Source organism: Emericellopsis cladophorae, assembly GCF_022114955.1.
Source record: "Emericellopsis cladophorae strain MUM 19.33 chromosome Unknown NODE_4_length_1054762_cov_117_872525, whole genome shotgun sequence".
NCBI classification, from domain to species: Eukaryota; Fungi; Ascomycota; class Sordariomycetes; order Hypocreales; family Bionectriaceae; genus Emericellopsis; species Emericellopsis cladophorae.
This window is the reverse complement of record NW_026250929.1, coordinates 158,495-180,877: the sequence shown is the minus strand read 5'-3', so window position 1 is coordinate 180,877 and position 22,383 is coordinate 158,495. Positions and strand designations below refer to the sequence as shown.

The 22,383-nt window shown below is 54.0% G+C and overlaps 8 protein-coding genes across 8 annotated transcripts; 3 read left to right on the top strand and 5 right to left on the bottom strand.

Annotated features, from left to right (window-relative positions):
• Positions 1 to 304: 304 nt before the first annotated feature.
• J7T54_006418 (uncharacterized protein) lies at positions 305 to 1,820 on the bottom strand (the record flags this gene model as incomplete). The annotated part of the gene is made up of 3 exons (XM_051502846.1): positions 305 to 746; positions 803 to 968; positions 1,022 to 1,820. The coding sequence occupies 3 exons, from the start codon at positions 1,818 to 1,820 to the stop codon at positions 305 to 307; spliced, it is 1,407 nt and encodes a 468-aa protein (XP_051365229.1).
• Positions 1,821 to 3,082: 1,262 nt separating this feature from the next.
• On the bottom strand, positions 3,083 to 4,923 carry J7T54_006417 (Transcription factor-like protein; the record flags this gene model as incomplete). Its single annotated transcript, XM_051502845.1, has 3 exons — positions 3,083 to 3,413; positions 3,464 to 4,673; positions 4,890 to 4,923. 3 exons carry the CDS (start codon positions 4,921 to 4,923, stop codon positions 3,083 to 3,085), a joined length of 1,575 nt encoding a protein of 524 aa, XP_051365228.1.
• Positions 4,924 to 7,439: 2,516 nt separating this feature from the next.
• J7T54_006416 (uncharacterized protein) lies at positions 7,440 to 8,924 on the bottom strand (the record flags this gene model as incomplete). Its single annotated transcript, XM_051502844.1, has 6 exons — positions 7,440 to 7,606; positions 7,677 to 7,772; positions 7,821 to 7,897; positions 7,948 to 7,990; positions 8,043 to 8,716; positions 8,779 to 8,924. 6 exons carry the CDS (start codon positions 8,922 to 8,924, stop codon positions 7,440 to 7,442), a joined length of 1,203 nt encoding a protein of 400 aa, XP_051365227.1.
• A 1,460-nt stretch (positions 8,925 to 10,384) lies between these two features.
• Positions 10,385 to 12,331, bottom strand: J7T54_006415 (Carboxypeptidase; the record flags this gene model as incomplete). Its single annotated transcript, XM_051502843.1, has 3 exons — positions 10,385 to 11,695; positions 11,743 to 12,103; positions 12,174 to 12,331. 3 exons carry the CDS (start codon positions 12,329 to 12,331, stop codon positions 10,385 to 10,387), a joined length of 1,830 nt encoding a protein of 609 aa, XP_051365226.1.
• Positions 12,332 to 13,136: 805 nt separating this feature from the next.
• Positions 13,137 to 13,855, top strand: J7T54_006414 (uncharacterized protein; the record flags this gene model as incomplete). Its single annotated transcript, XM_051502842.1, has 4 exons — positions 13,137 to 13,452; positions 13,501 to 13,518; positions 13,565 to 13,675; positions 13,725 to 13,855. 4 exons carry the CDS (start codon positions 13,137 to 13,139, stop codon positions 13,853 to 13,855), a joined length of 576 nt encoding a protein of 191 aa, XP_051365225.1.
• Positions 13,856 to 14,008: 153 nt separating this feature from the next.
• J7T54_006413 (Peroxisomal membrane protein PEX29) lies at positions 14,009 to 15,526 on the bottom strand (the record flags this gene model as incomplete). Its single annotated transcript, XM_051502841.1, has 3 exons — positions 14,009 to 14,610; positions 14,794 to 15,263; positions 15,315 to 15,526. The coding sequence occupies 3 exons, from the start codon at positions 15,524 to 15,526 to the stop codon at positions 14,009 to 14,011; spliced, it is 1,284 nt and encodes a 427-aa protein (XP_051365224.1).
• A 1,827-nt stretch (positions 15,527 to 17,353) lies between these two features.
• On the top strand, positions 17,354 to 17,925 carry J7T54_006412 (Dual specificity protein kinase-like protein; the record flags this gene model as incomplete). The annotated part of the gene is made up of 3 exons (XM_051502840.1): positions 17,354 to 17,532; positions 17,655 to 17,734; positions 17,804 to 17,925. 3 exons carry the CDS (start codon positions 17,354 to 17,356, stop codon positions 17,923 to 17,925), a joined length of 381 nt encoding a protein of 126 aa, XP_051365223.1.
• A 1,510-nt stretch (positions 17,926 to 19,435) lies between these two features.
• J7T54_006411 (Dual specificity protein kinase-like protein) lies at positions 19,436 to 21,513 on the top strand (the record flags this gene model as incomplete). The annotated part of the gene is made up of 2 exons (XM_051502839.1): positions 19,436 to 20,368; positions 20,416 to 21,513. The coding sequence occupies 2 exons, from the start codon at positions 19,436 to 19,438 to the stop codon at positions 21,511 to 21,513; spliced, it is 2,031 nt and encodes a 676-aa protein (XP_051365222.1).
• Positions 21,514 to 22,383: the final 870 nt, after the last annotated feature.

Sequence of the window (22,383 nt, the reverse complement as noted above, 5' to 3'; positions counted from 1 at the left end):
TTGAGGATATGGGCACGATGGCGTTTGTAAAGCAAGATCACATAGCATGGTCACGGGATGATGAAAATGCAGGCTATCGCACATGACTAAACACAACACATGCAGATTTCAATGTCCTGTATTTGGGTATCATCGTTGCCTTTGTTAACAAGCCGCTCGGTCCACAGTTGGCAATCTCGAGTCCGGCTTCCGTTTCAAAACAAGACAAAGGTTGGACCCCATGGTCCAACCACGACGCAAAAAACTGAAGTTCCAGACGCCTCGTCTCATCGTTGAATTCATAGCCCTCAGAAGCCAAGCCATATCACCCACCAGTGTCCGGCAAGATACTCCCTAAGCTTCTCAAAACCTCCATTATCGGCATATCCTTGGTCCCAGCTTCCTTCCTCTCGCGCTCCTCGCGTTCTTTGAGCCGTGCTGCGCTCAATTTGAGAACCATGCTTGCTTCGTCGCCCGCCACCAGCACCCTTTGCTCGAGTTTATGGACATTATCTGCGAGCTGGTCCACTTGGAATTCTAGTGACGCTCGTACTTGCCGCAATCTTTCCTCGGTCTTGGCTCGTATCCCAGCGAAGCTTAGGGCCGAGTCGGATAGGTGATTGCGTATCCTGACGTCGTCGTCATCTAGGAGACTGAAGTCGGGAAGCTCTATCTCGCCCGTCTCGAGCTCCGTGTCGGAAAGCAAGCCAGGTTGCGGCGTCGGCGGTTTCCTTATCGCCTGCCATGACTTTTTCTCTTCTTGTAGCCTACGTTGGATTAGCGAATGTCACCCGGGTTTCGCTGAGCGGTTGGATGAGCTCACCTCTTCACGTTTTCCTCCAACTGCACGAGCTTCTCGTCAAGCTCAGTATTTCGAGGATTAGGCTTCAGGACAGCTCGCGCCTTTCGGCCTTCGTCTCGGCTGAACCAATTGGAAAACTCCGATTTGGCCCCAAAGTCCTTGAGCAACTGCTCTTGAATTGCGCGCGCTGTTCCTCGTTAGCGACCTGCTGCCTCTAGCCACCAGTGTAAGCCGACTCACCTCCATGTATTACACTCGAATTAAGAGTGCCATGCGGCGGTTTCTCTGACAGTGCTCGCTCTCCGCACCAGGTCAACAGCTGTTTCATCCGCCGTGGCTCCGGCAGGCCCTCCGCCTCAATGTGCTTGTAAAAGTCCGCCGGTTTCACCTCACGATGTGGCAGAGCTGAGGACCCGTTCTCAATCAGGGAACTTGCGCGCCGTCCTCGTGACCCCAGACTACTTCGCCGGTTCGCGCCGCCCTTTTTGCGCATCTCCTTGTTCCTGTTAATGACAGGCGTGTCGCTCATGGGCAACGTAATCTTAGACGCTTGCGACTGCTCTATCATCGGTGCCGGCGATTGAGGCAATTCTTTGGCTTCACGCGCCGGTCGTCCTCTGCCCTTCTTCCCACCCCGGGTCGCGCCATTGGCTGCGGAGCTCTCATCGCGTGATGCTTCGTCCGGCGTTGGACGCGTACTGCGTCCTGGTGCTGTTTTGGGTGCCTTGGATTTCGGCTCTTCCTCGATGGGCTCCTTCCCAGCCTTGCGCCGCGGCGGTCTTCCCTTGGCGGTGCCTTTGGTCACCGAGAGCACTGCTGGTGGCTCTGGCTCGTCGAGATCCTCCGCAATCGGTTCTGGCACCGGTGCCTTCGCGGCGCGTGCCTTGGGTGGTCTCCCTCTCCCAGCCTTCTTTGTGGTGCTCGTTGGGACCGCTGGTGGTGCTGCGGCCGGCTCAGGCTCATCCGTCTTTGGGCGTTTCGATTTGCGAAAGAATTGGAAGTCGTCGTCTTGTTCATAATCATCCGCGGCTGCTGCCATGTCAGTCACCGGCCCTGTAACATGCGACGCAGGTTCAGACAGACCCGCCAGGCGCTTGCTTTGCCGGCGCACCGGCTGATTCCCCATGCTAATTAAATCAAGCGTTTTCAGATTTGCCACAAGCGTCGTCATGAGTGTATATGTCGGGAACGCATTGATGGCGCCAGTTTCTCGCGTGTCTCCTCAGAAGCCCAGTGGTGTCGCTCGTCGCGTCTAATGGTAGAGTTGGCGTCAGTCGCGTTGGCGACTGCTTCGAGTCGGCGCAAGAGCGGAGGAAAATTGTCAGCGCGAACCAAGAAGATGGCGGTCGACAACCAATGTGCGCGGTTCGATAAAGAATGTTGCATATGGTGGGTGTGATGCTGGTTGTCGCGTCGGCTGGTGATATTTCCCGTAAATGGAGTGGCTCTTGTTGTTTATCTCAAGAGCACCGGAGGCATCGCAGCATGCGCGCTAGTCCGGATCTGGATGTGTACGGAGTATGTACCCCACCATCGACGACGAACGGCTCCCCAGCACGTGACGCCGCATCATGTCAAGTCCTCAGGTTGTGTACAGGCCATAAATACACCGGGAGCTGCGCTTTTCATTTAGGTATTCACCCTGCTTCAACACTTGGCACCCCTTGTTTCAATTCGAAGTAATTAACTCGTATACTATGATGATTGTAAATAGCTTTAAATCACCTCATAAAAACATGCGGTGCACTAGATTCCCGTCACGAGCCTGTTGTGCTTTTCCCAATGGCCGTAGTTCCTTCCCCCACCGTATGCAGCGCCTTTGCCTGTTGCTACATTGCCTTTACCCCGTGTACCAAGTCACCTTTATACATGTACCGAGTCCAGGTACTGATGCGCCCGGATGAACGCCATTTTCAAGCAAACCCATGCATGCCGAGGCATGTCTCCTATACACCAAAACACCAGAGGGTCCAATGTCCCAAATATGTACACTGTGAAGCACCAAGCCATCATCTCGTATCTCGTCGTTGGGAGACCATCACCTCTTTCGAGACGCTATCCCCGAAGGCCACGCCACACGCCGGCTGGACATGGTACTAAGGTATCCAATCGGCGATATGAAGGGGATCACAGCCATGTGAAACGCGGCGGCATCTCAAAGGAGGTTCGCGCTGTCTGCCACAAGGGCAGCGCCTACCGAAGTGATAACCCTCACCGGCCTAGACGACCTGCCGCATAGCCGAGCGCAATTGCGGTTTCATTAAGTTGCGGCTCAGTTTGATTCTCCAGCGCTGTGACTTGCTAAGAGAAGCGCCGTTGCACACCCTGTCCGGCCATCACCTGCTGGTTGGACATGGGGCCCGCCATCTGGTATGGGTTCATCTGCTGGTTGAAGGGATCAGGCTGAGGCACTTGGCCAACTTGGTTCATGAAAGCGCCATGCATGCCTTGTTGCTGGGTAACCGGACAGTCTTTGTGCGCGAGGAGGAGAGTCTTGAGGTTGACGACTTCCTCGCGAAGCTGGGTAATTTGACCCGACAAGGCCTCGTTCTCATTGCTGAACATCTCCACCTTGCTTTGCAAGTTGGCCAACCACTGCTTCTTCCGTTGACGACATTTCAGAGCCGCAACACTGCGAGAATATTAGCTAATGCAATCGAACAGTCTCTGAGAACAACTGACCGGTTGCGTTCCAAGAAGTTTTTGCGCTTCTCCTCGTCAGTCATCTTCGTCTTACCACCATGACCATCATCTTTCATATCGTCTTCGTCGTCAGAAGGCTCAACGCTCATGCCATTGACCGAATTGCCACTGTTGCCTTTGGCCTTCTTGTTCGCCGGCGCCTTTGGCAACGGTTCTTCGGCTTTCCTCCTTCCGTTGGTGGCCTGGTTATTCTTCTTTCCCTTGCCACGAGTAGTGGGCTTTGTCTGCTCGCTTTCGTCTGACCCCATGCTGTGCTCGCTCATGCCTCGCCCCGGGCCTCCGTTCATGGCGGGAACTTGTGCTGAAGCGGTGTGCGCGTGCACTGAAGGCGCGGAGGTCGCGGCAAACTGGTTTGTGCCTTGGGATCCGTTGCCACCATGTGCAAGCATGAAGAGACCGTTGGCAGCGTCGTTATCGTGGGGATCAAAGGTCTTCGGCTCCGCCTTGATGTGGGTGGCGCCGTTCGACATCTCTTGTGGCTGCGTCGTAGCCGGCTGGGACGTCTGCTGACCTTGCTGTGCCTGCTGTGCAGGTTGCTGTTGAGTTTGCTTGTTGTTGTTGTTTTTGTTGTTGTTGTTATTGTTGTTCTGCTGCTCTCTCTTGGCCGCAGCACTCATGGCAGTACGGTGGAAGTCAATGGTGCTCGGGGTCACGCCTCCGCTGATTGATGCGATGAAAGACTGCGAGCCGGGGCTGTTGGTCGGGAACATAGACCCACTACCGCCTGGAGTCAAGCCGGAGCGCAAGGACGACTCGTTGGGCGTAGGGAATCCCCCGCGCAAGTGGTGAGCGTCCCCAAAGTAGTCTTGGGCTGGACCCGATAGCATAGCAGGACTCAGCGGTCCTGTGCGCAGCGACGACCCAGGCCCCCAGTTGAACGGGGTCGTGTTTCCGGGCGGTAGAAGGGAACTTGGCGATGCCAACGTGTGGACAGAAGGTAGCTTGGTACCGCCAGGTGTCTCTGGCTGTCCACTACTGCCTCCGCCACTGAATGATTGTTCGAACGGGTTCGGTTCCAGGCTGAGCGAACCTCCTCCCGGCTGCTGTGAGAAGTAGTCGGCGTTGCCGCTCGCTTGTTGATTCTGCTGTTGACCAGGTCGCGGAGGTGGCGCGAGCGGTTTGGCAGCTTCGGCATTGGCTGGTCCGTCGGTACGGTTGGATGCGTCCGTCTTTGCGTCCGTAGATGCGTCTGTACAAGCCGTACTGTTAGCAAGGATGTCCGCGTGTTGATGAGTAAGTGTTTCGTGTATCCCAAGGCTGAGTCGCAGGCGAGGACAGCGAGGCTGCACACTGTTGCATCATACCCTTGGGCGCGACAGAGATGACGAAAGAGTACAAGAAGGAACTTAGGGCTTACCAGATTGCTGAGGCGGTTTGTTTGCTTGGGGGGGAGTGTTGGATTCACCTCTGTTCGAGGTGTCGATCGCTGTAGTCCCCATGACGACAATGATGTATACTACCAAGTATGACGATGGAGAGGAGGAAAGGGTGGGGAGGGCGGACAAGAGTCAAAGCTGAGGCAGCGAACGGGTTGGGGAGGAGAGGAAAGTCTAATGACGAAAGACTAGGGCAGGCGGCAAAACAAATGGTAGTGTTGGGATAGGTCAGGTAGCGTAGAAAAGGAATCTCTTGCTCTCCGCCTGTGGCATGGACTTTGTTTCTGGAGGGCTTGAAGGCAAAAAAACTCCGAGAGTCCTCCTCTCGTATGGATAGAGTTGTGTCGACGCAGCGCGATCCTGCCACCCAACCGACTGAGACGCGATTGTCTGGGTTGGTCTGTCGTGGATCTGCTAAAATTGCAGCGATCCCTCACCGAACGGCACTAATGGCGACAATGGCCTGTTCCGACGACAACGAGCGTTGCGCAGCGCGCAAAGAAGCCAAGTGCAACTACAGATCGTATGGGATCGAGCCAAGTCAACAGTCGCAAACGGTGGGCTTGGTTGTCGCTGCTAGGGAATGCTGAACGCGGTGCAGTGCGGTACGTGCTGAGGTTCGTAGACGCATCGATTGAGGGAAGACGTCAGAGATGACGTTTTCAGCAGCGAGGGAAAGTCGCAGGAAAAAATAAGAAGGCGGCGGTTATCTTGGTCTTGTGTGGCCGGCCGCTCCTCTCCGTCTAGAAATGCTACCTGGTCTGAGCTCGGAATTCTGGCATCGGATTGGTCCACCGCGTCCTCGATCGACCGGGGGTTATTGCCTTCAGGGGACGAATGCCTGCTTACAAACTCATTACACACTGTAACGGCACTGTCCGCTGTAATTACAAGCAGCAGTTCACTCGATGGAGGGTGGGGGATCACGATCAGGACGAAGCAGGGTGTGCCTGTCGCATCAGAGGCTGGCCAGCACATTCCCAAGCCAGCTCTCCCTTTGCAGTCGCCGACTCCTCTCACAGCAAATAATCTCACTACAAGACTTATCATGATTGTCCCTTCATTGATCGTCGCGGGACATTGCGCCGCCTGGTCTTCGCTGCCCAGCGGTTCTTCTGGGCAGATCGCGCCAGTACCACCACCCATGTTGACAAGCAGTGCGGCAGGATTCGTACTGTGCGAATGGACTTTCATAAAGAGCCCACCCTGAGGAGCAGTATCCGCGTTTAATTGGACGATATGTCTGCAACGAAGCACACATCCCTGCCCACCCTCACGCGTCTGCCGGGTTTTGTCGTCGTCATAGGTCAAAGGAACGGAGCAGAACATCCCACATGTGATGACGCCAGGTCGAGACCGTTTTCTACGTTGTCGGTGAGAGAGCTTCCAGTGCCTTCACAACAGCCGCTAATTAGACAGCAGGAGCCCAAATGTCAATGTTCCACAGTTCAATCATTATTATCAATGCAGCGATTATGGTGGCGAACTGGAGATACGCAATCAACTCTGCCGAGTCTGACTGGATTCGGCCGTACTCCCGTTTTGGACTGCTTCAGCCTTCAATAATCTTTGCCGTTTTGCATGCGACTAGCCGTTTCGTCAGGTCATCTATTCTTTGGTCATTCGACTCAGGGGCTTCTAAAATGTTTAGAATCTGAGGAGAAAGGGTGTCATTCTGGACCTCGACTTCTTCGATGAAGCTCGTAGCAGCGCAATAAAGAAGCCCCTCGATGACGTCAGAACCTCGTCAATACCTCTGCACCGCTCTCGGATTGCTCGCTGCACGCGGAAGTATTGGTCCAGAGATTTGACGATATCGCGACAGCGTGCGACTGGAGTATTCGCGTACATACTACGTATGTCTGACGGCAAGGCGAAAAGCTCGGAGGTTGCTGATAACATCTGTTCCTTGTTCGAGCGCGTCGCGTGGCTCGGACTTTCCCATCCGCCGCAGCACACTCTACGCTCAAATCGTTTTGATTCCGTACCCTCTCCGAGATCTGCGCGTCGAGCCTCTGTCGACACTGCAACATACTATTCGATCCGGGCGCCTCGCAAGCGCTATCGCCTTTAACTTAGGCTCACGATGCAAAACGGGGCCCCGCGGCTTTAGGTGTAACTATGACGTATCCCTGTATCCGTCTCAGCCGTCCCCCACGTTGTACGAGTAGTTCGCGACAACACCCACTGAGTGTCGAAGTGGATGTATCCGTTGATCCCAGTATCGTGCAGCGAATGTGCATAACAACTCCAAAACCTTGCTGCAGATTGCTGGAATCATTCGAGATTCCGATCGCTGTACACACAGATTCGTCCTGTCGCCAAACGGTTTCGGTTCATCAGCGTACAGAAGTGGGATGGCAGTTTGCGAGGGCCAGTGCTCAGTGAAGAACGAAGGGTCCGTTTCATTGGGGAAATTTATGTGATGCTATCCGTTGAAGGCAGTTGTCATGTTACGCCCGACCAGCGTGCCGGCTCATGCTAAAGGACCCTTTGACTAGAAAACAAGAGAATAATCTTTCTCCCTACTCCCCTCTCTACTCCTCTCCTCCCAAACGAGTCAACGAACAATGTTGCGTTCACCATCCATCCGCTTCGACTTCATCGACGACATCAAAGGCTGAGCCACCGGCAAAGTCATTGCCCTCGTCAATAGCACCAGCGTCGTCGTAGGCAGGTGCGTCACCGCCAGCCTCGCCGTCCGCTTGCGGGCAGCGAGCCTTCGTGTGACCCTTCTCTTTGCAAACTGAGCAAGTGATTTTAGAATCTGCAGAGCTAATTAGCATTGCCATATCATCTTTAGTCATCAAACCTACAGTCCTTGGGCTTCGGGCAACCGAAGAATTTGTGGCCTTCTTCACCGCAGTTGAGGCATGTCTCGGGCTTTTCGCAGGCCTTGCTGTAGTGGCCCACTATGAACGTCTTAGAAGCATTCACATGATACCGGGGAGTTGACTTACTTTCACCACACTTGCGACATTCCACATTATCCATATTGGGGGGCTCGGTGCACTCACTGGCGCGGTGGCCAGAGTCGCTGTCGGAAGATGGTCAGCACAGAAACAAAAGGGGTTTGAGGGTACACACCCGCAATTGCGACAGGCGTTCTTGTCAACACGAGGCTGCTTGCCTGTGTGGCGTCAGTAAAGAAAGCTTGACGGACAGGAAAGGTGATCCCCTACAATATAGTAGACGATGGCCATCCTCGTTGCAGTTCGGGCATGTGATGATCTCGCGGGAGCGCTCGGTCTTAGGTTCAGGACAGTCTCGGGATCCATGACCCCACTCATTGCAGTTGAAGCATTGGCGTTTATGAGATGGCACACGCTCGCCAGCATCATCCAGACGTTGCAGAATTTCGTCCATGTTCTCGGGCCAGCCCTCGCGCTCGCGGGGCCGACGTGGCTTGTCTGAGAGTCGAACTGAGACCGTGTACTTCTTGTCGGTATTTCCCTGCAGATCAGCATTCGTAAAGGACGGCTCTACCTCGATCTCCAGGGCGATCAAGAAGACACTCAAGCCCCGCTGATTGAAGCCTTTTTGCAGGCTACGGTAGGTGGTCTCTGGGAACTCGACGAGAATCGCCTTGACGTATTCTTGAAAGGCGATCACGAGGTCATCGATGTCCTTCTCCTTGACAGCTTCTTCAATTCCATCCCAAGCCTCCTCAACGGACTTATCAGCGATATGACTGCGGTCAACTGGGGGGACCATGGTGCACTCTTTGCTCATGTGGCCTTCGTTGCCACAGCGGCGGCACGTCTGGGGTACCGGACACTCTTTTGCCATGTGGCCTTCCTCATTGCATCGGCGACAGACCATGGAAGGCTTCGTGGGGCAGTCTCGACCTTTGTGCCTGTTGCCTTGTTAGTTCATACCCGTGACTCGATTTCTGAGGATGCAGGCAGAAATTCATACCCAGTCTCGCCGCAGTGATAGCAAGCTCTGCTGTCGTCGAAAACCTGCTCCTCTGCATCGCCGACGGACTTGATGGGTTGGTCCTCAATTTCATTGCCCGTGTTCCAGGTCTGAGCATCATCCGAGGTATTCCACGTGTCAACCATGATCGCAGCTTCTGGCAACGACCGGACCGTGAGTATTTGTAAAGAGCGATGGGGTCTGTATTCTTGTCAATAAAATTCCAGGATTAGTATGAGCTGTTTTGCAGTTGGAACAAGTCCTATTCAAGAGGTGTGCTTCTTATCCGCCGCTGGTGCAGGCAAGTAAGCCCTCGATCACCTTAAGAGAAACAGTGATGGGCGAAGGCTCACAACAAGCGGAACTTGACCAATGAAGCTGCTTCACCTCACAAGTGAGTACTATCATGTAGAAGGCATTCCTGTCAACGGGAATGGAGATTGGAAGCTGGCAGCTCATGAGTCCCCTCAATTGCTCCTCCCGGAAACGATGATCGGTGACAATGCAATCAATATCGCCTTTCAAATGCATAGCCAGCAGAAGTAGAGCCAACAAGGTAGTAGATGATGATAACTTACTCGGTCAGAAGAGCCTTCCTGGAAAGATTCTGTTGTAGCGGTTAGGGAATTGAGGCGTGGCAGAGGCAGATGTTTGCGAAGGGCAGTATGATGTTGAGGAGAAATGAGGAAGTGACTGCGGAAGCAAAAAGGGCCACTTTATTATTCAACTCCCAGGCTTCCAGGTAAGAACATTTCTCTGTTCTCTCTCCATCTGAAGTGCGCAGTTCAGTGCTTGGAGCGCGCTCAGTGGTATTCCAGTGACTGGAGTTTCCGAAGAGCGTGCAGTTTTAGGCAGGAGCGCGCCTAGGGTGCACTTGCTGTAGCAACGACGACCACACGAGTGTGAGGCAGTCCTCGGGCTCCGTTCCATTCATTTGCTTGTCAGGCTGTCGCTGGGGCTATTGTCTGATGCAGTGGCATCACTTGGTGTCTCTGAACGTCAAATACCGGATTAAAGAGTAAGATGAACCTGGAGTACCTTCGATCTGACCGCCGTTTCAATGTATATCTCCGCATCATCTAGCCTTCGTGGAACTACCCTTTAGCTAGCTTAATGTATATTTATGTAAGGATTCTCGATATGGGGACGAAACAATTGTGATTTGCCGAGTCTCTATCAACGTTTGTTGCAAACGGGGCGCAGGTATGGCAAGTGCCGACATGACACGGATAGATAAAAGCGTTTTCAAACCGAAACAGGATAAGACACTGTAATAAACCCCATGTGACAACTTGTAGATAAATTCAAGCTTTTCTCTTGCTGGGCCTGTGGCAGCGATTTCGCTGGTTTTCACGAAATCGCGCTACTACTGTGCCGATGAGAAAGGGGCGGCAACATCTAAACATATGACGTGGGGCAGCAGCCGTCCAGCAAGAAACGTCCACTCGAGTCAGCCCAAGCAAGATAGTGGGAGACCGCAAAATGATTGCCAAATTGAAGTGCGCCACTTTTGTCATTTCCTATCATTTCCCAACGCAACGAACGCTCCATAGTCATGCACCTAACCGCATTCCAAATCACTCGAAGGTTGCGTGGTGCGTGCCTCTCAGGCTCTGCCAGATTCCTTCGCTATAGTTGATTTGCCACCTTGCTCGTCGTCGCTATCGTCGCCGATGCTGTATTTGCTGCCGTTGTGTCCAGAGGGTGTATCAGTATGTAAGTCGTCTAACTCACCATCATCGAACGCAGCAGCTTCCAGGTCGCCATCGCCTGGCTTCCTGCGAAACCCTTCCAGGGTACTTGGCTCTCCATCGATAGAATGGTATGCAGCCCGTTTGCGGCGTTCACTCCAGACGAAGTATCCCCAAGCGGAGGCTGCAATGATCACAATCACGAGAACAACTCCGCCAGACCTCCTATAAGCCTGCCACTTTGCTTTCTGGACCTCGTCGGAATCTTCATCAGCGTTACTCCCATCCGAATCGCCAACTGCTGTGTCTGGGCCCTTCTCACCATCGATCAGGCTGTCGACTGGCTTACCCCCGATACTGCTGACATCGATGCCCATGAATCGATCAAGCATGTCTCGGGAACGACGAGGGTAGTCGAAAGGGACCATGTGAGATGCATCGTTGAAGAGCACATAAGTCAGGTTACGGGCTTCTTGCCAGAAACCTGCATCATCCCCCTCAAAGGTCCAGTTGCGTCGAGGTGCCCAATTACCAGCGCTTGTCTCGAAGCCCTTGCCGCCGTTCCATTCCATTCCGTTGATCATGTCCTCTGTGCCAATGTGGTTGCAGATGAGATCCTCGGCCCCGGAGAAGAGAAGGGTCGGTACCTCTGCGATGAGGTCCGGGAGCAGTTCTATGGCGGGCTTCGACTTTTGTGCCCTGAAAGATGAGCTCACAGCTCCATTGCATTCCTGCCATCCGGCATTCCGTTGCTCGTTGACATGGAGGGCTTGCAAAACCTCTTTCTTCCTCAGGTATGGTGTCATCTGCTTGAGGTCTGGAGGCCAGTTCATTCCGCAGCTCGGGTATGAGTCCCGCATGCGAACATCGTACATGTTGATACAGGCATTGTCGCCATCCCCTTCCTTCAGATACTCGAGCAATTTCGAGAGAATGTCCTCACATTCACCATAGTCGACGTGGCCAGGTTTGTCGCTCACAACCTTGTGACAAGTCTTCAACATTTCCTCGAGCTTCTTGTCGTTGCTGGAGCCCTTCTCAAGGAGGCCTTTCTGGCGGGCAAACTTTGTGTAGGAATCGTACTGATCGTACGGTGAGATCCAACCGTTTCCGATAAGCAGTCCCGCCAAATTCCACGCGTCTTGTTCCTTCTTGTTTCGGTCGAGGATTCCGCGTGCGATATAAGGTATGTGCTGGCCGGCATAGGACTCGCCTGCGATGTAGATCTGCCGATGTCAGTCAGGGTCCGGAGGGCTTTGCGGATGGCACCAACGTCGTCCTGCGCAAAGTGTGGAAACATCTCGAAGAATTTCTCGAGGAATGTCACGAAATTGTCGGCCATCTCGTCAAGCTCGTGGATGTAACTATCGGTGTCGACGTAGCTGAAACCTGTCCCGACGGGATTGTCGACGAATAAAAGGTTCGCAAATTCGTTCCAAGACCCTTCGTTGAGTCTCAACGTGCCGTCCTCGTTTACTCGGTATGGCCCAACTTCCATCAGGGCGCCATCCTCGGAACTACAGCCAGGACCACCGTTGATCCATATGACAGTGCGTTGCTTGTTCGCGATATGTTGGTTCTGGAAATGCCAGAAGAAGAGGTTGCCGTTGTGCTCCTCGGTAACTTCGATGTGCCTATATGATGCAATGACACGTCAGCCACTGTTGTTGCGCTCGTCGGCGGACACCACGTCTCAGCACGTACCCAGCGTGCATTTTGATCGGCTCAGCATCTTCGGGGACACCAGGAAGGTCAGTGACGAAGTAGTCAGCTGCCGACTTGCCGGCGACAAGCGTGGCCGGCCCTAGACCAAGCAGCAGCAGCATCGACCATTGTCGCATGGCGGACAGGAGGGAAGCCATGATGACGCGCCCGATGCAGCGCCTGGCTGGACACGGACGGGAGGTATGTTCAACAGAAAGCGCAAGCGCCTGATCAATACAATGATGCGATGAGCATCGAGGTTTTTGGAGGAAAGGATGATGCAGGAGGTCCAAATTCAAAAGACGATCAAATCAGGGAGGGAAGCTGTCTCAGATGTTCGAGGGTCCGTGTCCTTCATCAAGGTAAGGTACCTTAACCCTGGACGGGCAACCGTTGTGGCGCGGGTCCAGCTGCGGCCTGAGCCTGTGGCTTGGCGTGGGGCCCAGGAACCTCCCGATGACACCAGATGTACGGAATCATGTCCCCTGCCACGCCGTGTCCTCTTGCATTCAACTAGACATGCTCGAGGTCGTTCGTAAATTTGTATCCGTATTGCATGGAGATTCTATCATGCAGCATGACGCTCTGTGCTATGCCTACGTAGCCTACTCCTTTTGAGCGAGTTCGACTGCGATGGCGGAAAGTAGATGTGGCGCAGTTTCTCGAACTGAGAGGCTTAAATACGTCTCGAAGCACAGGCACTCACTCCATTGATGCATTCATCCCCCTTGGGGGCATGAATCAAAAGGTCCAGAATTTGCACCTGAGCAGGATTGATTAATTGATGAAGATCTTTGGTAGAGCACTAAACCGAGTACGCCGGTATACAGTATGATAGGATTGAGCTACGTGACTTGCTGAACGGCCCAGCGCCAACTTCATCCCACTATAATTGAAGGCTTCAAAAGCTCGAATTCAGTTCCACCCTTCTCCTCCGCCAATAAGCTCCAACGCACATTCACAATGTCCGGCAAGAAGACTTTTATCGTTGAGCACCTTGACCCAGAGCTGGGGCCATGGTCGGAGCTTGAATACATTGCCATTGCCAAAGAATCCCAAGCCACCAACACTGCGTTTATTCTTTCCAGTCTGCCTGATGGCTTCCGAGTGCCCACCACACTGCAGGACGTCGAGGCTTTTACAGCCGAGAAAAGGGGTGTAGAGGAGCTATACGCTGGCAAGAAGGAGAAGGTCTGCTTGCTAGATCCTGCTGCGGCTAAAGACCTATGCCCCGAGGACGGGGAGGCCTTTGAGGCATTCCTGTTTGGCGGTATACTGGGTTCGTGAAGCCATTCATTGTGACCGCACACGCGCTGACATTCTTCAGGCGACGATCCTCCACGGGGTTTGTTCCCTTCACAAGTGAAGTGTATTCGTGCTAATGCAAGCAGACCGAACCTCTGAATTGAGGAAGAAGGGTTTCGAAGGACGCAGGCTGGGACCCAAACAGATGACAACTGATACCGCTGTGCGAGTCACCCGTATGGTTGTCCAGGATAAGAGTAAGGAATTACGGTATCGTTAGACTTTCCGCACGCTGACCTGCCACAGTCGCCCTTGACAAGGTCTCTTACACAGACTTCCCAGAGCTGAAGTTTAGCCAACATGAAAGCACTGAAATGCCCTTCCGATACGTGGCAGACAAGGACGGAAACCCCATCATGCCCGAGGCAAGTTCATGAGTGACTGCTAGACTAGGTCACGCTAATACATTCCCAGGGAATGAAGGAGCTGATACAAAAGGACGCTGACAAGGCTCTTGACGACCTATTCTAGCTTCCGTCACAGTACATCACAGAAAAGGAACTGTCAACTTCAACAATTTGTCCATTTAATCAAGCAGTGAATGCTGGGGTTACGCGCCTCTTGACTAATCGCACCCATCTCCTTCTGCGCCAGTCGCCACGACGAACGACAGCGTCCTCGCCCTCTTGCCAACTAGTCTGCGGCAACACCTTCAGTTTGCTCGTCTGGGGGGCTTCGACAACACCCACCTGCTCTTCTCGCTCATCGTGCATGTCGTACACCCACCGTTCACCCTCCGTTTCGACCTCCACGCCCGTGATGATCCGCTCTTCAACCCATTCACGACTCCACAGGTCTAAAGCCCATTTCTTCTCGCTCCACTCCCAACCCTCCGGCGCCAGGACATCTTCGAAGAACCTAGCGCCCCTTGGGCGATCGCCTGTGATGCGCGCTTGTGACAGAGGGTCGTAGGGAGATGGCGTGAAGAGCCAGGGCTCCCATTCGCCTGCATCTGACATCCTCTGCAGCTCAAACACCTCTACTTCGCGTGTTTCTGGCGCAGAGTCAAGGATCACGTCGTTAGCAATCCAGTTGTCGAGCCACGTCCTGGCCTGGACCTTACGAGGCTGTATGTGCTCTTCGTGTGTCGCAACCAGCAGGCGAGCAATGGTTGGATGCCCCATGCCAATACCTGCCCAGCCAGTCATCAGCGCGATGAACCGCCATGGTAGGAGGTGTGCTGTGATAGTCATGAAGACACCACCGACAGCGAGAAACATGAAAACCGCCGATGAGCGAGCCTCGTTACTGAAGTTCGTGATTGGAACAACCAACGACACTACTTGATCGTGGGCGTTGCTGAAATCATCCATACAATTTTGTAGGTCTCTCATATTGCGGAAAAAATCTTTGCTGAGTTCCTTGACCGGGCGCACAGTAGGCGCGGGCGCCAACGGTGGCCCTCGCGGGGAGTATCCTACTCCTTGTTCGCTGGACAGTGTCCCTTTTGGAGGAGCCGGGTGCCTCGCCAGGAAAGCTGGTATCAGCACGCCAACCACGAGTATGGCAATCGGCACGACGGAGAGCAGATATGGATCGAGACAGATGAACGTATAGACGGCAAGCAATGACATGGTCTGCGAAGGCTGGTGCCAAGAGAGGATGCGCAGAGCTTTTGACTGGAACTTGAATACCACTCCTATTCGTGCGTTGAATCGACGGAAGTTGTTCGACATGGTTGTGATGTTGAAATTCGGTCGCTGCGCAAAGGCAGGCGCCTTGTCGTCCCCAATGATGGGCACATCGCTGCCCTCATCGTCGGTCGGGATGACTTGCTGCAGTAGTCTTCACGGATGTCAGCACTCTGTGATAGTTCACATTGAAGATACGACGTACTTCTCCACCAAGCGATCCTGAACGCTGGCCTTCTCGCGAAAAGTAGCAAACCCGGTTCTCAACCTAGCTTTCGGTGTTGGTGTGGTCGGCTCGGCATCGACCATTGGGTGAGGTTGCTCTTTTTCGCGTTGCGCCTCGTCATGCTGTTCCCTGGCCAGATACTCTGCAGTGAACTCGTCCATTCTGCTTTTGAAGACTGCGCGGTCTGCCATGCGTGGGGTTGTCGGTCTTCCCCGAGTAGGTGGAAGTAACGGGTCGAAATGCCTGCGATGATCCAGTAGGGCCGAGGCATGTGAAGTCCCAGTCCGCTGACATCACCTTCGCATGCGATGTTGAAGCGCGATAAATTGTCTAGTTCCAACTTGATCTCAAGATCAAGGCTCAAGATGCCGTAGATTTCATTATCACGCTGAATCAGATCATCTCTTCTTGGCCGTTCCTACGCATATCTACAGGAACGTATTGCTGGGAAGATACTGACCTGTCAGTGATCTGGTTGAGCCTAACTTGACTTCCCCACTACATGTTCGCTTAGCATGAGCCGTGTTGCTGTGGTATAGCATACCCTGCAGCAGCAAAACGCCGCGTTGCCAGTACTTGCTGCGGATACTGAGTATTTGTTTTGCGAAAGTAGCAGGTGCGAGTTTTGGTAGGTCTGGATGTAATGACTCAATAATGTCACACTCGTATATGCTTGTCTCCTTCCAGTTGATAGCTTGGTAGTAGCTGTGCTCCTTGAAATTGACACTTTTGAACGGCAGGTGTGTGTTTAACTTCTGCTGCAGTAGTTGTATAGCGTGCCTCTCGTAATTTAACTGCTAAATTTTTTAATATTTTTTTGAAACCCAAGATCCTGTATCTCAGGTCATAAACACGACATATATGAAGAAATTTAACTATACTACGTATTATACTTGCAAACACCAAGGCATTCATGACCTGTTGACGAACTCCCATCGACGCTGACGGGAGTGGACCTTGAGTTTAGTGGGTACGCCACATAGGGGTCTCATTTCGCCGGCTCTTGGCCTCCCCACCAAGTCTTGCTGAGATGAACCTGAATATTAGCTTCACCACGTCCACATCAGCTCGGATGCCACTCTACTTAGTTATATACGTAGTGAAAGGCATCTACTGCCTCACACAGCCGGGTTCCCGGCTAGAAACGGTCACCGACTAGTATGTCGCTACTCTGCGGTCACGGCGGTACTCATTACAGGGCCAGACTGCCGCTATAGCATGGTACTTTACCTGTACCATTGAATTGAGGTCTGCTAGCTAGCGTCTCATTGGCTATAATCGACGTGGCTCTCTGATACTGCACCAATCATGATGGTTAAGAGCTGAGCTATGCCCCACCTCTACCCCTGGGAGCTTGCACCTGCGCTCGATGATTGGGGTTGGATTGACAGTTGATTCGGTCGGATCCAATCCCTCCTGGTGAAAAACAAACGACGAGAGTGAGCCCCATGGATTGACAAGGGATTGTCATCCAGCCCATCAATTGCCTGCGTCCACCGACAATATCACCGGCTTCTCTTCCTTGTGCAATCTGCCGGCCCTGCTAAATACTGTACATCCTGTGCCCGGGTTGGATCTGACCAGCACAATTTCTCCCGCAGGCCGTCGAATCCACCCCATCACTCCTCACCATCGCGACGACGACGTTCTAGACGGCAGAGCGCGATCGGAATGAGGTAGTTCTCTGAATGCTCTCAGCTCCCTGGCAGGACTGAGGCTCACACGGTTTCACGACACCGTGCCATCTCCGGCGACCATCTGGGTAGGAGCCGTCTCGAACACCAGGTTCGACGTGAGCCTCCGACCAGGCCTTAGGTCTCGCTTCCCCAGATCCCATGCCACCGGAGTATAGTACTTCGGCCGAGCCTCGAGCGGCAAACAAGTCTCCCGTTCGACAGTAAGTCTGCTCCTCTCTCTGTATGGCGGACATTGACTCTGGCATCAGACAAAGAATCACCTCGAGCCTCCCACCACCGCTTACCACGTTCGTTGATGTCTCGCTCCCGTCCAAGGCTCCGATGTTAAGCGCGTCCTCGTCCAACAACCACTCACTCTTCTCATTTGGGCGGAATGGGGCATCGAAGCAGACTGACGAGCAGGCGACGGGGTCCTACGACTTCCTGCCCTCTGTGAGTTTTGACGATCTCCAAACCAGCATTGAATCGGCGTCCACAGAGTTCACTCTGACCCAATTTCCGTCACCAACGGGCGAGGGCAGCATCCTGGAGTCGCATACCATGTCGGAACAAAAACTCCCGGAGCGTTCTGCTGTGACACATCAGGCTGCTTCTGCTGCTACATCCCACAATGCCGCCCCAGCTACGGCCTCGCGCCCGACACGGTCTGGCTCGATCCTGCGGAGGCCCAGTACATCAAGTCGAAAGACCAGCATATCTTCCGTACGTGCGCCGGCGAATACCACGACCGATACGAACACTCCACCAGTGGCTATGCGTAGTCGTCGGCAGAGTCACTACCCACCTGTCTCAAACCCTGCAACGGCGAACAGACCGCCGCGAAAGTCAATCGGCTCAGGGGTTACGGCAGAGACTACGGAGACGTTGACGAGCGGTCAAAGACGCCGCCCTAGCCTGATGGCTGAGCGAATGGCAGGGGACGCCACGACAACGACGCTTGATATACCATTTGGTGCGCCAACCGATGCACCTTGTCAAATAAGTAGTACTAGGACACAGAAAGCGAAGTCCGTTCAGCCACCACCTCGGACGACTCAGGCACATTTATCGACTGGCGAGACGTTGGCACCCGAGCCACATCGCTTATCGACTCTGGCGGCCCAGACGCCACGTACTGGAGGACGAGGGTCGATGCCGTCCTTAGTGAACAGCAAGAGAATGTCCACGATGCCCAACAATCATCACGGATCACATGCATCAGGTCTCGGGGCCAGAACGATCAGTCCTACAGACACTCGGAGAGCGAAACGCATGTCGACCATGCCTACGTCACAAAGCCTGAGCCACATTGTCCATGTCCCTCCACCGCCCCCAGTATCCATGGACTATCGCGCTGATTCGCGGTCGCCTTCTATGATTCCAAGAAGGGCTTCTGGGACACCATCTTCTGCCAGGACCACGCCCGACATCACCAATCGCAAATCGTACAGCTCAGGGCTATCCATCGCTTCTAGTACAAGCTACCCGGCCGTCAGGACGTCCACTGGCCCAGTCCAAACGCGTCTTCCAGCGTCGGCTTCAGCATCTCGTTTGCCAGCACCGAAACACACAACAGTGCATAATCCGCTACCTGCAGAAAGCGACGAAGAGGTACCACCTGTACCAGCGATACCAAAAGCATACGAGTCGCCAAAGGGGTCACCGGCGGAAGCCCTGTTCATCGATAGGAAAAAGTCAGGCCTAGGTATTGATGCGCTTAGTATCCACAGTAATTCCACGGGTAGTATCACCATGCCTGTTCAACCTGAACCGGTAAAAGGTGTGCGGAAATCTAGTGCCCGGCAGAATTTCTCTAAACCAGAGTCAGCTGTTGATGCTAAGAAGTCTGATACACCTTCGAGCAGGAAAAATCTACAGCCTCTCAGCCTCCCCCCCATCAACCTGGGTCCTCTCAACATCCCCCACCTCACCAAGACTCCGAGTCAGGAGCATGGCCCCGTCGATAGGAACCTAAGCCCACCGCCATCTCGACAGATCCCAAAGACGCCCACTACGCCCATGACAGCCTCCAGGAGCACATTTTTCTCCAAGCATCATTTCAATAATACGGTGGAACTCCCGTCTTTGCGCAGCAGCAGTTCCGTTCACATGAATCCTCGAGCAACTCCCACACCACCAGACGAGGATTCATCCGTGTCTTCTGATGGACTCAAGGAACCGTTTGAGGAACACAAGTCAAGCATCTCGCCCTTCCTGTCATCGTCTGCGCCAAAAAGCGGGTTTGAATCCCATTTCTTGAAAAGAACACAAACAGACGCCGGCACCCATACTATGCCAGGAGCTCCGTTGGAGGGGCGTACTCATCAAAAGCCAGCGGGTCCACGAGCACCTCGGGACGAGAAAACAGTGGCAAAGTCGCCCACGCCGTGCCCAGCACCAGAGGAGCCCACTACACCCTCTTCGATGAGTTCTCTCAGGAGGAAGCTGAGTCTGACATGGAAACGCGACAAGTCCAAGGGCAGCAACGCCAGCACGAACGAACCCGGTGACAAGTCGATGCAGCCTGCCCATCCTCAACTTCCAACAAGACAAGACAGCATGCCCCCGCCGCGCATACCGGTTTCTGCGACGGTGAACTCCCTATCGAACATCAAACAGTCCGACACTGCCACGTCTAAACCCAATGGAGGATATCTTGAGTCCAGGCGACGAAAGAGCTCGGGAGCCAGCTTGAGCGCATATTCTTCTCATGACCGAACCAAGAGCGACCCGTGGAGCAGCAAAAAGGACACACCAGATGCGTCGACGATGCCTACTGCTCGGCACACCTCCGTCATGAACAAGTTCCTGAAGCCCAAGCCTTCCGCGAGCACGTTACAGAATCCAGATGCATGGTACACCGAACTGGACAAGGATGACCTGGGCGCCGAGGATGAGATGCGGAAGATGGGGTCTCGCCGCAAGGAAACGGAAATCGCTGCCCGCACCATTGACGCACTCCGGAAGAGAGCCACGCGCAAGGAAAGAGTCGGTCCACACGAGGCGATTCGCGTGGCGATGCTCAATATTTACGAGCGCGGCGAGATTGTGGACTACCCTGACATATACTTCTGTGGTACACAGGGCGCGGCCAAGGTAGTTGGCGACATGAAGTCAGACGCGCCGAACTTTGGCTACGATGATGATCGCGGCGACTACACTATTGTCCCGGGCGATCATCTCTCATTTCGCTATGAGATTGTCGATATCCTGGGCAAAGGGAGTTTTGGACAGGTTGTGCGATGCATAGATCACAAGCTTGGCGTTCTGGTAGCGGTGAAGATCATCAGAAATAAGAAGCGCTTCCACCAGCAGGCACTAGTCGAGGTCGACATCTTGCAGAAACTGCGGGAATGGGTGAGTCTTGAGCGCCTGTCGGGGTCTCACGTACTAATTTTCAGCAGGACCCTCATAACAAGCACAGCATGGTCAACTTTACGCAGAGCTTCTACTTCCGCGGCCATCTCTGCATCTCGACTGAGTTGCTGGACATGAACCTGTACGAGTTCATCAAGACGCATTCGTTCCGGGGCTTTTCTCTGCGCATCGTTCGACGTTTCACCAAGCAGATCCTCAGCTCGCTCATCCTTCTTAAGCAGAAACGCGTCATTCACTGCGACTTGAAGCCCGAAAACATCCTTTTGCGCCATCCTCTGCATTCGGAGATCAAAGTGATCGATTTCGGATCCAGCTGCTTCGAGAATGAGAAGGTCTACACGTATATCCAATCTCGCTTCTACCGATCGCCCGAAGTCATTCTGGGCATGACATACGGGCTGCCAATTGACATGTGGAGCGTGGGCTGCATCTTGGCCGAGCTATACACGGGCGTGCCCATCTTTCCCGGCGAGAACGAGCAGGAGCAGCTTGCCTGCATCATGGAAGTATTTGGACCACCAGAGAAACACTTGATCGAAAAGAGCACCCGGAAGAAGCTTTTCTTTGATTCAATGGGCAAGCCTCGACTGACGGTCTCGTCAAAGGGTCGCCGCCGCCGCCCGTCTTCCAAGACATTGCAGCAGGCCTTGAAGTGCGATGATGAGTCATTTCTCGATTTCCTCGCGCGATGTCTGCGATGGGACCCAGACCGCCGCATGAAACCCGAGGAAGCCATCCGGCATGAGTTCATCACAGGCAAGAAGACGATAGCGCCACCGCAGAGACAACCTACGCGCGAGTCTTCGCCCGTCAAGCGGCACAACACTGTATCTGCGCCGCGCCCGCTGCCAGAGCCACCAGCGCTAGGCATGAAGCCAGCAGCTGGCCCTAGGACTGGCCCAAGCCCTCACAAACCGGTTGCTGGGGGCGCGAGGCGGGTCTCAGGGGCTACGGCCCCGACAACAGCCAGCAGTGCCAAGCGCACGAGCACCGGCAACAACAGCCTTGGCGCAGGCGTGGGGAGTTCAGTTAGTGGCCTTCCGAGGGCAGCAGGTCGCAGTGCTAGCGGCAAACAAGACCTTGCGGCGGCCGGGGCGACGGCTGCGATGAGTCGACGTGTGTGAATGATACGATACACCATAGAGGACGACATGATATGCATTAGAGGCGTGAAGGGGGTGTCAGGAGGTGTCTGGAGAGAAGGTGGAATGGGCCACACGGGAGTAGTAGAGGGGCCGGGGCCCCTTTTTGTGCGCTGCGTTACGTCAAGATATACCAAGCATTGAGCGAGCACAGTAAGCTTTGATCTTCAACTAGGGCCACTCTTTGGAGCAAGCCCCGTTCTTATATGTACCTGCAGTTGCTGGTAGTAGACAGGCGGCCTAGAGGGAGTCAGTCGTAATAGAAAGACATTGCCTTGACAGCTACATGAACCATCCCGCGTGAAGGGGGCCGTGGAGAGTGAGGCAACCGCAAAGTCAGTCCCTTGGTATCATGACGAAACAAAGTTGTACGTTTAGAATGATGGCCACTACTATTTTTACACACCCGATGCCCTGACGATCAATGACGGCCTTTCCCCGCTCCATCATTCCACAGCGACCACCGTTTCATGGTCCTTGATGATGGTGCGCCCATACTTGGTGTGAGATCACGGACGGCAGCCTAAACACAACCCTGTCCGAGGCGCCGGCAATTGCGGTGCCTAGTCGAAAGAGGGACGTATCTTGCGGACACAAGCGCGGTGTGTTTCGTTCCTGCTGCATTTGTAGTCATTTGCGCGGTGGTTCGCATGTCCTGTATCAAGGCGTCGGTCGCAGCAAACACAGGCAGAAGTGCACAAAAGTCGCGGCAAAAGCAGCCGGCGGGTGAGTCACCTCGTCGGCATTGATGACGGTAGTGATTTCAAGACGAAGCAAAGCCCGTGTGGGACTCGGCAGCTTGGCCCCAAGGTTCACGCGTCTCTAGCGGTATGTACTAGTAATCTCATCCAT